This window comes from Geospiza fortis, unplaced genomic scaffold, assembly GCF_000277835.1.
Source record: "Geospiza fortis unplaced genomic scaffold, GeoFor_1.0 scaffold182, whole genome shotgun sequence".
In the NCBI taxonomy this organism is placed as follows: Eukaryota; Metazoa; Chordata; class Aves; order Passeriformes; family Thraupidae; genus Geospiza; species Geospiza fortis.
In genome coordinates, this window is record NW_005054367.1 from 3,199,670 (window position 1) to 3,216,778 (window position 17,109).

A 17,109-nucleotide genomic window follows, 5' to 3' on the forward strand; every position below is an offset into this window, starting at 1 on the left:
CCTGCACTTTCTCTGGGCATCCCTGGAGGGGCTGGCACTGTTTTGTCCTAACCCCATTAAGAATCCGAAAACAGCACAAAATTCTTCTCCTCCTTTTTCTTCCTCCCCCTACACCACTGTGGGGCTGCAGCCCCAGTGCCACGGCCTTTGCTGGACCAGTATGTCCCCATCTTGTACTGGGGAGCCACAGCTGGACCCAGCACTGCTGATGTGTCTCACTGGTGCCAAGCAGAGGGGGAGGATGACCTCCCTTGACCTGCTGGTGATCCTCAGAGTGCAATCTGTTAATTTGCATTTTAATGCAATTAATCCAGCACCAGCAGGGATGTAAAGGCAGCAAACACAGCTGATCTCAATGCACTCACAGTCTGAGAACTGATAAAACAACCTGAGTCCCATTCACTTTCAACACAGGCATCCCAAGCTGTTTGAGAAAATGGGATTTTAATCACATAGGTTGTGACAATTTTGAGCAGTGAAGCATTTAACCACTTCTAGAAATGTGGAGCCACGTGCTGGTTTAGATTTTCTCAGAGCTCTTCAGCACAGCACCTCTGCAGAAGTCTGAATTATCTGGTCTGAGGAGTGTCTGAGGAGTCTTGTCTCTAAGGAAATGCTGTTCAAGCCACAGAGACCTTGTTTTGAGTAGCACATAACCAGTTGACTTACTTTTCTGTAGTACATGGGGTTACTCTATTTGCAAAGTAGCAGAATGCAGAAGTATTGCTTGTAAAAATATAATAATACAGCAGAAATGCTAACTTATACTTTTCCAGAAGTCCTGAAAGGGTTTTGTTAAATAAAATCCTATCAAAGTTAATTAAATATAGTAAACTCTAAGAGTGCCATTCACTGCTGCCCCTGTTTAGCACATTCTGGATAAAATCCACTTTAATGTGGCAGTGAAGGGTAGGTGTCTGCATTAGACTCACTGTAAGAGAGCTAAATGCTGTGAAAGGATAATAAATGTCCTGTTTTGCAAAAAGCTGTGGGAAGAGAAGAGTTATCAACTTAAACACCAGTTAAAATCAGCACACCCTTTCCCAGGGGCTGTCTCTCTTACCTTAACAACAAAAGACCACGAGCACCCAAGCCCAGTGCAATTCCCGCAAGGCTCCCAGAGCAGTAGGGCCATGGATATTTTCTGTTAGCTCAAATACAGCATGGCCCCATTCCAAGCCTGGTCCTGAGACACTGATGTGACCTTATTAAAAGGATTTTGCTGACTCCTGGAAGATTCCTTTATTTAATATTCTGTTGTACCTAGCCAGGACTTAAATAGTGCTGGCTGCTTAGAGAAGTTGATTACAAGGTCCCAGGATGGTTTTGCTCTGCAGTCTAAATTGCTGCTATTCATGCAGCAGAGAGCCCTTCTCTGCTCACTCCATCAGCAGAATACTGCCAAAATTGAAAGGCCATATTTGAACCTATGTGGACTAGCAAGAAGAGCTGAAATGGATTTTAAATATTGTGAAGTTTTAACGAGAGAGGAGTGTAAAAAGCATACTTGAACTTCAAGCAGGGATGAACAAATGTCCTTGAATAGATATTTAGAGCTTTCTCTGAGTCCTTCAGAAACACTGACTCCTACTTTCAATCTCCTGATGGTGTTTAAGAGAGAAGCAAAGAGTGGAAAAGATACCATTTCAATTAACCTTCAGCAGCACTTCTGATAAACCAAGAGAAAAATCCTGTATGGGTTTGTATTGCTGTGTTCTTGTGGACAAGTCATTATGAAATAACTTGTTCTGATTAAAGCCAATGATTTTAGGATAAATTCTCATAAAGAAAAATGAGAAGCTCCCTCTCTACTATTTAAAATCACTGAAAATTATCAATAGATTGCAGGAAACACATAGCCCAACACAGGTATACGCATGACCAGTTCTGTACCTACACTGTCACAGAAGATTTGCCAACAATTTTTCATTATTTCTTTTGTTTACAGACTGAAAACTCTCTGTGATCTCACAATCCAGCAAGACATTATTCCTCTCTTTCCCCTTTAACCCTGCTCCTTTCCCACGGCCACCAAACCCTCACGCAGACCAGGTTTGGTTTGTTGACCAGCACTGGGAAACTTTGTTCAGTAAGAAAGTTTTAAAATTGAAGCACATTTTCAATTGTGCTCATTTCTGAGTTCTAGCAGTGTGTTAATAGCACCCAGGCTGCTGAAGAGCTAAAATCTTTAACCACTATAAAGCTGTATATAGCAAGTGCTCTGAGCCAAGGAGGTTTGCTATGCCTTTCATGTTCCTGCAGAGGAGCTCAAATATCCCCTTAATGGTCATTTGACTGGAAACAAATTAAATTTATTTCCATCCAGCAAAGGTTGCCTGCCCTTCCTACAACAGGGCAAATAAATACCAATTAAAGAGCACAGCTGAAATTGCCTTTGGGGTCTACAGAACCTGTAACTCCTGAGTGACATCATGTCAGTGCCCACCTCCACCACACATCCCATGAATGTTCCCAGCTGTTCTCAAGTCTTGGCACTGACATTGCTGAAACCACCCAGAAAACTCCCACTAACGGGGACAAAGGATTTCTAAACAAAGCACAGGAGTGTGATTTCCATCCTCAACCCTGAGGTGCCCCTGAGGTGTCCATGGCCCTGCAGAAGTCACACCTAAAGGCCAGCACGTCAGAAACCCACAAGACATGGTCAGAGAAAGAGATAATGAACAATTAGCACATGCCTCATCTGCACTTACTTCACTACAGCAGGTAAAGCATGGGCCAAGCCCAGAGGTACCGTGTATCTTCCTGAAATAACATGAGCAATTTCTTACTTTTTCTTGATCTGGAGAAAAACTTGATGCCCCCAGGAGAGGTAGACGGGTTAGAATTGGGGGAAGACTCTTTGGAGGAGGACCTGAAGATGCCACTGAAGCTCATTCGGCGTGGGGAGCGTGGGGGAGACTCCTGGTAGGGGAAGGGGAACACTGTTTTGGGTGAGCCAGGACTGTGCTTGGATCTCACAGGGGCAGAAACGGGGCTGGAAGGTCGGTTCTGGAGCCCCTTGGAGAAAAGGCCTTTGGAAGGACTGCCAGCTGAGTAGCTTTCATCCACCTGAGGAGGAGAGAAGGGAGAAAAAAAGAAAAATTTCCATTAATTCAGTTTAGTTCAGGTTTCCAGGATCTCTGAATTTGTCTCAACAGAGCCAACTCCTGTTTGTTGGGGTGGTGGATTAGCCAGAGCTCACCTTCCCCAGCACCTGCCTCCACTGACACCCAGGTGTGTGTGTGCCACCTCTCTGGCCTCATGCTGCCCCTTGCTCCTAAAGGTACCCTGAATTTCACAAAAACATTTCAAGGTGTGCATACATTTTATTATCACACATATAATGCAGGAATTTGTCTACTGCTTTTATCTGTCACAAACCCCTTTTCCTTCCTCAGACAAACGAAAGGTGCCTAGCAATGAATTTATTTAAGGCAATGAATGATCGGGGTTAAGGAAACACAGTGCCCCAAAGTCTTCCCCATGAATTTAAGCGCCCACCCACAGCTCTTAAATCTCCATCCCATGATGTGACTCAGCACAGCACACAAGTCCCCAAGTGCCTGACAGGCCTCCATGACGCTGGCCACAGCCACAACTGTGGGATTGCAACTCCTATCCCAAAAATAGAGGAGCCATTTTAGAGTGATGACGTTCCTGCTAATTACCTGAGCTGGGAAATGACCTTTCTAACAGCTGGATCCCTTTTGGGACCTGTGCTGCCTTTCCAGCAGTGTAAATATCTGTGCACAGCACAGCTCTGCACTGTGCAGGCTTGCCCAGCGAGGGGGAGAAAAGAACCCAGAAAAACAAACAGCAAAAAAAGGAACTAAGATTAAATTCTCCTCCCCATACAATTAACAGAAGCTGACCCAAAATCTCTGTGGGATTTCCACGTGCCTGGGCTATATGTAGAGTTTATTTCCTTCTGGAAGCACAAAGTAGTTCTGTGGGTATGAGGCTGCTGTTTTAGCTGGGGGCATTTCTCATGAATGAGGGCTCTGTTCCTGGCAGAAGGCAGCAGTGGGTTCCAGGTCACCAGGGAATGCTTAAGCCAAGGCCAAGGTGCACGTGCCCACAGCCCCCTGCACGCCTGCTCCTCTCTGCCCAGTTACTCAACACAAACCAGGAGGGATGGAGCAGGACTGTGAAGATGCCTCCTGATGTGTGTCAATCCAGTTAGGTAAAGGCATTGCTGCCATGGGAGTCATTTTAGGGAAAAATGGCATCTTTCATTAGGATGATTGAGATGAAAGGAAACCTCATAGGCACATATGCTCTACTTTGGGTTCGTGAAGGGCTTGTGTGTATGAACACAACTAAAAATTGTCAGCAAAGTTTAAAACTCATGCAAATAACTCTCTTTTCAAAACAAAGTTTATTCACAGCTCCAAAACACACGTAGAAATATGCACAAGCAGCATAATGGCCAAATAGCTGCTCCCTCCGTAACCCAGGGTCCCCCTTCTTGCAGACCTTTCTGTGTCCTGCACACACACTTTGGACCAGCTCCTCTTTCCACTTGGGATGGGACAGAGCTGGAGCAGGTCCTGATGTGTGAAACTGTAATCTCTGCAGGCCTTTCTGCAATCTCCCTTTTGGGAAGGTTTCTAACCCAAAGGGCAAGTGGCACCTAGTCTGGGAGATGGACACAAATAGTGTGGGTCATGAGAGGGGCACAGACTTGTGCCAGCACAGCCCTGGTTAGATGATGAATTCTGCTCTGTGTTCCTCTGCACAGCACAGAGATGTCTGACAAGAGACAGAACAACTTTTTTTATAACTACATTCCTGTTTTTGACAGTGTGGGCAAAAATGTCTCAAACATATACCTGTCCTTTTACAGATGAATTAGGGGAGCAGCTGCCCTCAAGGGCAAGTTCTTGAAAAAGATAAATCAATTCTAACTGAAGCAATAGCAACTACCAAAAGCAACAACAGACTCTGGACAGTCTCCACAAGAGAAGAAAAAAGCAGTGTTTCATGCTTAACACAGTTGCCTGAGGCTCAGGTTTGCCTCCTAGCTCTGTCATGGATTCTATGTGTAATCTTGAAAACTCATTCTAAATTATAAATCTATTCTGCCATGAGGACTGTATCTCCTTTATTCCCATTCTAAGTCTTCCAGCACTCAGACTGTCTCCCAGTGAGTATTTAGCAAGAATAATAGGGCACAGTCCCTCAACTGAGACCAGGAATAATAACCACACTATAGGAAATTAATAAACAAATTGCACTTTTGTCATGGGTAAAACAGTCCCAAAGTGATAGCTTTCTCATAAAAGCTCATTAACTTTACTAAAATATCATGTTTAAATCATCTGAGACTACTTATGCCTTGTTCTCTTCACAACTACACAGTTCAAGAAACAGCCAAGTAGCACAATGGCACCTCCTTCTGCATTGCAATTTAACTAGGTCTGCTGCCAAATCTACTGCCTCAAAGTCAGGAGTAAGAACATTTTCTAGCTTATTTTAATCATGATACAAATCTGCTACTGCTACTGTAGTTTGGGTGTGTTTCCAGGATGGCAAGTTCATTATATTTTTTCCTAAAGTGACAAGCCATGACATTTGTAAAGCCAAGGACCTCATTCTGGCACTACCCTTAATGCTTCCTCTTAACTTTTTTTTGCATGCTTGTTTGGTTAAAATGACACACTGATAGGAGACACTTCAAAACAACTGCTGTGTCCCTACACACTAAAGCAATTTTAGAGATGTAAAATGTCAAACAACAATTTGTAAAAAAGGTCAGTGTTGCCTTGTACATGCAAGCCAGACACAAAAACAAATTGTTCTCTAATTCTGAGCAGAAGCAGCAGGGTGTTTTTATTTACTGCAATCACAACCAGTTGCTTTCTCTCCAGCGTGCCAGGCAGATGAATTAATTAATTGTCAGAGCACCAGGGCCACACTGCTAAATACACATGTGCATGCTACCAAATTAAAGGAAATTACTGCATTGAATTCTTCCCCAGCCTGTTAATTATGCACAGGTTACACCCACCATCACGGTGGGCAAACACTTGTGATTTTGCTTGGGGAATTACAACAGGATTGCTTGCTTAGAATATAATTTGTGGCTAATGGATTGCAAGTTTTAAAAGAGTATTAGGTACTTCTGCAAGTAAAATCAGCAGCAATAGTTATCACAGCATATCCAAAAGTCATAAGGCAACACTCATTTTCATGCTTCAGCTGGGAATGCAGAAGAATCTTTGCTGTGGAATAAACCCCATCAGCCCATGCAGACTTGGTGTGATAACTCTAGCAGTGATGCTAGAGGCAGGTTACACAGCTAGACCATTCATCAGCCTGTTTTGAATGCTTTTTGGACTCATTCCCTAAAGCTATGATAGGCAGGTGGGCTGAAAACTCCCACATGTGCTTTGGAAAGATAACTATTCCCCCAGCTAAGCTTTAGTAGCAAAATAAAAGTATTACACCCTGGTTTCTCACATTAGTAAACACTGTGAATCACTTTGTGTTGATCCAGGAGAAGCTGTAAAGAGAGAATGGGCAGAAATATGGAACACACCTAAAAACCAATAGAAATGCACATGGGGCTGTGGCTCATGTTATCCCAAACAGACAATCTGCCTTCTTGGTGATCAGGAATCCAAACACACAATGCAAGTACAATACTAATCAATGCACAAATAACATCTAATAAAAAAATTGAAAAATTCTTCTAAGTGCTATGACTGTTCAGCTATTTAAAAAACCCAACAAATGCAAACAAAAACCAAATTCCCCCCTGAAAAAGGAAAAAACCTAACAAAAAACAAAACAAAACAAAAAAAAACCACAAGAAACCAACCAACCAAAAACCCCCCAAACCAACCAACCAACCACAAAACATTTCTCATGTTGGCTTTGTGCAAACCCTAAATAGGATCTTTGAACTCCCTGCCCAACACTGGACTCCTTAAATCTTGAAACTGGTTATGCTGGAGAGAAATGTCAGCCCCTGACCTTATGCCTGCAGAGAGCAGAGGAGCTGGAACCAGGCTAAATCAGCAGCTTGGTGCCAGTGCCAGTGTAAACCTACCCTCAGCCTAGAGCAACATGCTCACCAAGGGAGGTGAAGCAACAGAGCAGAGCCCTGTTCTACATCAGATGGGCTGGTTCTAGGGACCAACTGCACTTGTTCAAGGCTAAACTGGTTATCTCACACAGCACTGAGAAAAAAAATTTCCTGAAATGCTCTAAGTTGTTATCAGTTTTCATGCTTTGCAGCACAAAAGGATCCTCAGCTGGGGACCAGGGAGAGATTTTGTCCAGTTTTACACACTAAGTGATCATAGGCATGTTTTGAAAATACATCCAGAACTATCCACTGTTGAAAACAAAGCAACAAAACAAGACATGTCTTACACTGTTTGGCACCTAGCAGATTTAGCATTCCATTTTTTGAGAGAAACATAAAGTGATGGTGGGGCACTCATCCCAAGTCAAGCAGCTCTGGAAGATTTCACCACAAGGAATAAGACTGTGAAAGCTGCCCCTGTCATTTCACCTGGGTGATGGAATCTTTCACTCTTCTTAATCTCTTCTTGCTTTCTCCTAGCTTAGAGTTTGGCTCTGCAACAGGATTGTGCCCAAACCTTTCCTCTTCAGACCAAGAGAACATTCCCCGACCTCCTTTGCTTGTTGCTCTGGTTAACATACATCAAGTGAACAACCTTGTAACTTGTGTTGTCAAGAATTATCCACCCTGAAGGTCATCCAGGTCTTTCTCTAGAAGATCCCTCCCTATGATTAAAAAAAAGAACAATTTCCTTTGCATCTACAACGAATTTGGTTGCTGTGATTTTATTTTTTGTCTCAGCTTTACTGGCAAAGACCCAGGAATGACACTGGGGAAACCCCAGCAGTTCTGTCCCTTCATCCAGCACTCATCCTTCCAATATCAATCTTTTCTTTCATCTATTCTCTTACCTGGCTTGCAATTCTTCATCTTATTTCACAAGAAATAATTAAGTGCACTACACTTACTCATTACCATATGACAACCCCCAGTGCAATGGGCTAAGATAGCAAACTATTCATACTTCACCACAAACTGGTCTCTCATCATCCTCACACCACCCATATCAGCCCTGCCACAGGCAGAAATTTTCCCATCATTGTTATTTTTATTCCTTTGCTTTACATTGGAAATCTGATCATTCTTTTTTTTGCCTGATAAAGTCCTCAATAAGAAGAAAATTCTGGTCCTAACATAGAATTTAAGGAGCACTGAACTTTAGAGAAGTGTCCTGCCAAAGCTGCACGCCCAGAAAAATCAGGACCTCATGAGCTCTGCTGAGAAGACCATGAGCATGGCCAGGCAGAGAAATCCAGGCACTGCCTGTGCCCAGCACCTCTTCGCAGCCATCCTCTCTGCTCTCCTTGACTGAGGATCTCCCCAGAGGATGCTCTCTCTGATAAATCTCTCTCTGGTTCAGTTTGGGGTGAATTTAGCTTCATTTCTCAAAACAAGCTGAAAAATATTCTGTCAAATACAAATGGGCTCAATCTAAACAGCCTTTCAAAAAACTTTTGAATTTAAGTGAAAATTATAAAATGCTCCTGAGCTCTGTTCTGTTTTTCTTCAACCCTGAACAGAGAGGAAATTTATGGAGCACTATGGAGTTCTGTTTGATTTTACAACAGTGAGTTATTTGACCTTTATTTTGCCTCTTCACTTAAAAATTTTTTGAAAGGCAAAGAACAGAAAAGGAATTACCTCCCACCATCCTTGACAGGGACAGTAAACACAATTAGAGACAATACACCAGCTAGATGTCTGCACTTGTTTCCTGCCTTTCCACTGAATCCCAAGAAAAAAAGCCCTTTGATAAAGTTAATTGGATGATTCTCTCATTCTGCTGGAACAAAAGAGCTCACAGAGACACAAGAGCTGACTTCATTAGACTGAAAGGTAATGAAGGCCTTGCTCTCCCAGTGTCACATTCAGCACCACTGGTCCCCTTCCTTCTGCATGAGCTGTACCAATTGAGATGGCACCGTGTTTTACAGGGTCACAGATGTCACTTCCCAAAACTAAAGTACAATGACACTTTCCCAGATTAAAATACAATGGGATGGGGCTGGCTGCTCTGGCAGGCTCTGAGAGCTCTGCCCTGCTGCACACATGGGCAGGGAAGGTTTCCAGCACTGAGCAGGGCTGCTCAAAGACAGAAAGCAGGCATTAGGAAAGGAAAGAGCAGGGCTAGTCCCTGTCCAATTCCTAATCCCTAAGTACATTTATTCCAAAGGAGAGGATGGGGAGGAGCTGTGCACATCACAGTGCAGTGGTTGTTACACATAACCTTGCCCTGAAGCTCCCTGCATCCACTGCAGGTGCCCTATGCCAAGGCTGTGGAACTATCCAGGACTTTCTCCCCATCTTCACTGCTCATTAAAAATGGACAACTAAAGGTAAATCCAAAGGAGATTTATTTGCCAGTGAATGAAGAAGGAGGGGCTGATTTTTTTCTCTTCCCCTCCGTTATCCAGGGGTTGCTCGTGCCATTCCCATGAGTCACTGAACAAAACAAAAAGAATTCTGGGACCAGTAGAAGGATAAACACCCCTTGGAATCTTTCAATATTGGAGTCACTCCTGCAATAGTCTGATTCTAGTTCACCAACACTTCCCTGCATTGCTGATAGCAGAACAGTGAGTTAGTGCTAAACAGTCAGAACAAAACCTCCATTTTCACTCCATTCCTCCATTTGCACATTGTACATTTGTTCATTGAACCCAAACTAATCCTTTAGCCACTGAGTCTCATCCAGAATACGCAAACAGCAGACTACCTACAGCTATTCTCAAAATCTAACCCAGGCTTTGTGAAAGACTTCCCAAAAAATCTGTACTAAATGCTCCTAGGTGTAACTGATCACAAGTTGGCCAAATGGAGGTGGGCTGTTTGTTTGCAAATGTGTTTTAAGTGACTTATGCCATTCTGCATCAGAGTCTCTTGCTCAGAATTTACCCCTCTCTCCCCTCTCATTTTTGTATGAGCCACAAATTGTACCAGCAATGAGTCTGTCTATCCTTCAAACCACTGATAAGGTATGATATAGTACAGCAGCAGAATGTTTTGTCTGCCTAGAAACAAAATTTTCCACTGGTGAGTCTCCATTTATTTTAGCAGCCAGGTTTTTATTCATTTACTAGGCTCCATGTTTATTCAGTCTCATTCCAGTTCCTTAAATAAAAATGACTTGTGCTACTTTTCTGTATACATGACACCAACGCTATGACATTCGTCAACCCAATTTATAGTTCATTTAAACCCCCACATTTGTTCAATAACAGCCATTTACAATTAATTTCAATCCAAATGAGTCTATTATAACAGCATCATTAACTACCCAACATTAGCTATGTCATTGTTTTGCTCAGGACTAATGTTTGACAAACCTGTACATTATCCTAATTGCAAACATCATAAATATTAACACAGTAATTGCCTTTTTTGCAGTCTTTTGAAACTTCATCTCTGCTCCATGATTTATTCACAATCAACACTTGGCAGAGAAAGCTCTGCCACTTCATTCAAGAGTGTTTCATCAGAGTTGTTTGGATTTAATTTTAAAATATCTTACTTTAACAGCTTGTGCTTTAAAGACACTTAAGCTATTAATAGGATAGAGCCACCTTTGTAATCTAAGATAAACATCTCCCCAGCTTTGTCCCCACACAGAGGAAAGAATTTTAATGCACACTTCTTTTCAAAGCTTTTGTCTATATTTTTGTGACAATTCCATTATTGCCATAAAGAAATGGATCAATATTATTCTTCAAACATCTTTTCTCCCACCTCCTCCCTCCTCCATCTATAATTTGCTAGCTGATTCCTCATAAAAAAGTTTCCTGTGTAATTTTTTTCTTTTTGATCATTCACAACCCTGGGCTTTAAGCTAAAAGTAATGGCTGTCAGTTTCCTGTAATTTCCACACCTTATCCTTTAACCTCCATTTGAGATGAAAGATCTATAAACATTCAAGGTGTGAAGACCTCTAAAACTGAAAGAGCCATTTGGGTGCAGAGGGGCACTCATCCCTGACTGCTGCCCTGCCACACTGTACCAGAATCATTTTCTGAATGATGCTCCCAATCACTCACGATTTTCCAGGTCTCTAAACTTCCCCTCTTCCACTGTCTTTTCCCAGGCTGAGGAAATGCAGTAAATCTGATTGCTTTTCAGCTCTCAGTTGTCACTGTCTGTATTTCTGTCTTGAATGATCCTCTGTGCAGGAAGGATATAAGCCATTTCTGGAGAGCCCCGGAAATGGGGCATGGCAATACCAGTTGCTTCAGACAAAGCCACCCACATAAGTGTTAAGGCATTTTCTCTGGCAATAAGAAGGGTAAAAATATCTGTCCCAGGCACCTTTCTCCACCACACCAGGCCAAACATTTCTCCTTCCTTCACAGTATTATATTCTCCATCTTCAAAACAATAGGGTGAAAACTATCTCTATCCTCTTCCTGCCATTAGTCATAAAGGAAAGAAGAATACATCATTTACAATAGTAGACATATTAATGAGAAGTGATTAAGGCTGAACTTCAGGAAATGTGTGTCACTTTACCACTGCTGCCAAAAAATTTCTGTGTGAAGATGAACAAATTCTAGACTTGAATTTCCTAGCTGTGTAATGAGGGTTGTTGTCACAGGATAATGATTGAGAGACACTTGCATGGTAAACTGCTGAGAGTTTCTGTGAAAAACATTAATTCAGTTTCTAAAAGCCCTTCAAAAAGAACAGAGAATTAAATTAATGGCAGATTGGAAAAATGGGTTGTGAACTACTCTTGATCTATAGCCCAGGTGACAGAAGAGTTAAGTGCAGGAAGAGAGACATCTCTGATGAATTGCCTGTCTCCAGCATGATGAGTGAATGCAAAAAGCCAAACTACTGATGAAATACTGACTTTTAATAGACAAAAGTTACAAACCATACAGTGCTTTCAAACTGGAGCGAAGAAAAACCTTCCTCCTTGAAGAGTAATTTGGGGACTTTTTTATGTATCAGCAGTAGGGACTGGCAATGTTTTAGTTAGAATTAAATAAATTCTGCAGTCTGATGCTACTCATCATTCACTACCAGCAAAAATCCCATCCTTCTCATTGAGGAAAATGACATATTGGATGTCAATCCATTGTGTGGCAATGGATTTTAAAAGATTATCTCTTTTCTTTAATCAGAAGTGGGGCACTACCAGCTCCCTTCTCACCATCTTGTTTCATGTGTTGAACAGCGCTCAAGTATAATAGTAGTAAAAAACACTAGGTCTTACACAGTCAAAAGGGTCAGCTAGAAATAGAACTTCAGATATTTAGCCCCAGCTCTGTGATTACTGCAAAGTCAGTTGCACTTCCATAAGGAGAACTTGCTCCAGCATTTAGCAATTCTACAAAAAAAGAGGCAACTATTGAAACGTCCTTCCAGTTCTCCCAAGACATGAACGCACCAAAGGCCAGGTGGTGATCTAAGGTTGGACTCAATAATCTCAGAGGTCTTTTCCAACCTCAAGGATTCTGTGCTTTTAGAAAAAAACAGTCCTGAGACCAGTTAGAAGAAAATAACAGGATTCAGGAACAGTAGAGTGGAAGTCATTAAATGATTTCATGTAATTCTGCACATCAGGCCTTGGCACATTATTTCCTCATGGCTGAGATTCATGCATCTTTCTCACCTTTCTTTGTGAAAAGAAGGTGACAAATGGAAAAATCAAGTTTTAGCCAGAAACCCCTGCCTTCTTCCAGCATGACTATCCTTTCCAAAAACATCACATTGTTCCCTTCATTCAAACCCTCCAAACAGGCACCTTTTGGTAGCACTGTATATTTTAGCTTCCCTGGCACCTACAAGAGCTCCCCAGGATCAGCAATTCCTACCTTGTTGTCATCATATTGCAAAAGTTCTATTACATTACATTGTAATGTATCCCAGAAGGATAACCTTGAGTTAATCCCACATTGAGGAGGAGACTCTCTACTTTGTTCATGAGAAGGCTCTACCAGTATGGCTTCAGCAAATGAAGGCAGTTCATTTTTCCAGTGCCAAGGACAGAGAGATCAAGGACAATGAACAGTTAAAACCCTCATAGAGAAAGAGCAGCCATCAGGAGGCAATTCCAGGAAAACCTTCTAACAGCCACAGATTCCTTCTTGAGCAGTGTATATTTCTGCAGCAACACCTCAGATCTTGTAAGGTAAAGATATTCCTGAGAATACAGCTATGCAACATCACCTCACTGATTTACAGCTGTGTTACACAGCATCTGCAGTATTTACAGCAATACCACCAGCAGCTTGCATCCTTCACAGGTTATCCTTTACAGGTTATACTGCTCAGGCACTGTCATGGTAAGGTCTGCAAAAGCCACTGGGTTTGCCTTAGTGCACCACTCTCAACAGGTTAATGTATGGCAGGGAAGATGAAAACCCCAGACTTTTTTAAGCCTAACAAATTGTGTGCACCACAAGGGATTCAAGCCCTGCAAAGAAGGGGAAGCAGGGATAAATCCTACCTTGCGAGGAGCATTTTTGTCTGTGCTGTCCACATCACCGTCCAGGAATGGCATGGCAAATGAGCTGAGATCCTGCAAGGACAGAGAAGAAAAGGGGATGTATTTTATTAATGCCTTCTTCCTTCCATCAGAGAACCCCATGACTGAAGCCCACAGGTCTATTTTCAGAGTGCCCACTGCTTCACCCACAGCAATTGCTGGCAAGCAATACCACGGACTCTGCTGGTTCTCCTGGGCTGGGAAAAAATGTCAGATGTAAGTCACAAGTGAACAGGGAGACCTCAGCAGCACTTGCATCACATCACCATCAAAAACCACCTGCACAGCCAAAGTCAACAGTCCTGTGTTAAAACTTTCAAGGGGAGGTACTGAAATCCCATAGAAAAATTGGTATTATAGTTTATTATAAGTTATAATAAACTTATAAATTTAAATTGTAAGTAAATTATAGTTTAAACACATCCACTTGCTCAGCAAATGCCTGTCTTGTCCTTAGTGGGATGCATGATCTTAAAGCATATTTATGGCAATAAACACAACCTGAATGAAAGTATGTCAACATTCTGAGAAATACATAACTTCTAAAAAAAGACAGAGAAAATTGACATGGTGCTCAGGAGGAAATAACTGATTCACCTGCACAAATGGGAGAGAAGCACCCAATTCTGCAGGACTGAAGACAATAAAGGCATAAGAAAAGCACACATGCTCATTTTTAACTAACAAAAACAAACTGCAATTATATTCCACCTCCTGCCGTCTGTTCTGTTTATGATACTTCATGTTCCAGCCACAGGGTTTTTAGAGCTCCTTTCTACATGCATAAGGAAATTATGTTAGTGTCAAGTTTAGCATCTGTTTGATCAGAAAAGCACATAATGAGCAATTCTGTGACCAGAAGCATGAGATTGCCTAATACTGTGTGCTGAAGAGCTGAGTCTTGGGTCCTAAATTTTGTTTTAAATGTCAGGAATACCTCTCCAAAACAGAACCTCCCAGATGAGAGGCATCACCCTTTCCATGCAATGATTCAGTGCTTCTCAACCACCACATCTGCATCCATTTAAAAGAGTTCCAAATATAAATAAATAGCAATTTCACGTAAACCTAATTTGTGATCAAACAGAGCTTAATTAAAAATTAGCACCATCCGTGAAGTCTGCAGGGCTTGCTTGTCTTCAGAATTCAGAGCAGCCACAGGTCTAATCACATTGCTTTGTGTAATCATACTAAAGTCAAAATATGCTCAAAAATTGTGTATAACTTGGGCATAATCCTTAGCAGTGTTTGAAAATACTCTGGTTACATAACAAGCAACAAAAATAAGGAACAAAATATTGAATTACTGGAACTGAAACACATGGGAGTAATTCATGCCAAGTTGAAAAGGGAAAAAAAAAAAAGCAGGAGTCTGGCTTGGCCAAGCTGGTCCCAAATCACTGGGTCCCAAACAAATGTAATTCTGTCTGCTCCCAACCCTATCTATGCACTTTCGATGGGAACTATCTGCAAAGCTCAACTATGTAACATCTCCCTCTTGCCTGGGCATCTGTGTTTCACATCATCTTTGTTTGCAAATAAAACATAAGGAAACATCTCAAAACCAAAGGAAGAGATTAAAATTAAGATTAAAATTACTTACTCCATATAAAAATTATTTCACCATCTCTGTGAAGATATTTAAGAGCCTAATGAAAGTTATACAAAACCATATCCCCTTGTGTTTAATTTAGCCAAAGGATTTGCCAACATTTTCCTCTACCCATCTTCAGTAGGGCAGAAGCTGGAATCTGATGTGTGCTAAGTAATTTTCCATGGAATAAATCAAGAAAATAACCTCTTTTGAGCTCCACATATTAGTAGCAGTATATTACTCCCTGGTGTAATTTCCAGGAAGGAAAGCAGCTATTTAGGAAGGTTGGAGACTGGATGGCAGAAACTGGGTTGAAGGGGACACATATCTACTAATCAGGGTTGAAAAACCTGTTCAGAAATCCATAACTTCCAGGAATGAAACCAAAATATCTTATTTGAGCAAAAATCTTCAAAACCTGGAGAGGGTAGGTAGATACAACTATTTTTCTAGAAGCTAAATTTCAGTTCTCAGTTACAATTCCAAATTTAAAGCCACATATATATTAAAGTCTGAAGTCTAGCAGTATCATGAAACCCAGATGATGACTCTATTCTGATTTATAACTCTCAGATACCATGGAGGTATTGTGACTTCATCTGTCTTTATATCCAGAACAAATCTCTGCCTGTAAGCCAAAATAACTGAAGCTGGAGCTTTCTGGGCAGTATGAGACCTTTTTTTTTTGTTAATATAGCACTGCTGAACATTTCAAAGTGGGTAATAATTGTACTTTTAGTCCTGTGAAAAAGTCTATAATTGTAACTGCTACCTAACAATTTTTCAGTCTTTCATGGGATTCTATATATGAAGGTATCCATTCACAGAAGGGAAAAAATACATATATCAAATACCAGGCTACAAATGCTGCTCTCTCAATTCCAATCTGTTGGTTAAGCAAGGAAACATTAGGTGGTTATTTCCCCTTCATGAATATTTCTGCAGAATACAGATAAATAACAATTTCTTTCTTGTGTTCCTCTTTAACCAGAAACACATGTGATGATGCAGTTGATAATACAGTAACTCTTAAAAAAAAACCCAAACAAAAACAAAAAACCAAACTGCTCCAAAAGTGTTGCAAAATACCACAGAACTCTTGACAGACCAATGGTGCAGCCCTTGCCCTTGTCACAGTTGTGACTCTCTGATCTGATGCCAACAGATACACACAGAATGCTTGTTCTGCCAGGGACTGGGGACTGAAGCTGTTCTTAGACAGCTTTGCTGCTCTCCAGCTCTGCTTTGCTCCACTTGGAAACAGCTCCCTGGACAGCCACATGGGTCTGCAGTGACATTTAAAACTCCATCAAAGGCACACAGTGATGTCCTGGTAGGAGGAAGAGTCCTTCAGATTGCAGAGCCCTGGCTGCAGAATGGCATTGAGCCCTGTGTCCATCAGTCCTGCATCTTTGGACAGACAACTTCTGCAGAGACCTCAGTCTGTGATCACCCCTGTACAGAGCAAAGGCAGGTCCTAGTGCTGCTAACCTGGAATTATGAATATGAAAAGCCTGATTTGGAAGTTTCATTGGCTTTCCTATCATGCTTGTGCTCCTTCATCAATCCTTCCACCACTGTGCTCCATCTGACTGGCAGATATCACTTCTACCATCCTGTTAGAAAAAAGGACCTCTTGACCACTTTAGATCTACTTTACAGCCACAAAGCTGCCTCAGATTTATTTTGTTTTCAATCCACTTTTATTTACAGAGGTTGTCATGGCAGCTCCTGTTATATTCACTGAGGAACACAGCCCCAGGGGCAGCAGAGCTTTTCCTGGAGGACAGCAGAGCTGTGACACAGCAGAGCCATGGCTGAGTGCTCCTGTCAGCAATCAGGCACCTTCCTGGGGAGGGAAATCTCCCAAAACTCAACAGGTGAGTTTCCAGTGCAAGCAGGATTATTCTGTCTGCATTTGCACTTATTTTCTCT

At 41.7% G+C, this 17,109-nt stretch overlaps 1 protein-coding gene across 1 annotated transcript in view; it reads right to left on the reverse strand.

Moving 5' to 3' along the window:
- Positions 1-17,109, reverse strand: part of PRKAG2 (protein kinase AMP-activated non-catalytic subunit gamma 2) — a 215,840-nt gene that overhangs the window by 136,398 nt on the left and 62,333 nt on the right. The window contains exons 2-3 of the mRNA XM_005424346.2: positions 13,542-13,613; positions 2,793-3,072 (exon numbers count right to left, since the gene is read on the reverse strand). Of these exons, the coding sequence (XP_005424403.1) occupies positions 2,793-3,072; positions 13,542-13,613 (352 nt within the window). The remainder of the gene's footprint in view (positions 1-2,792; positions 3,073-13,541; positions 13,614-17,109) is intronic.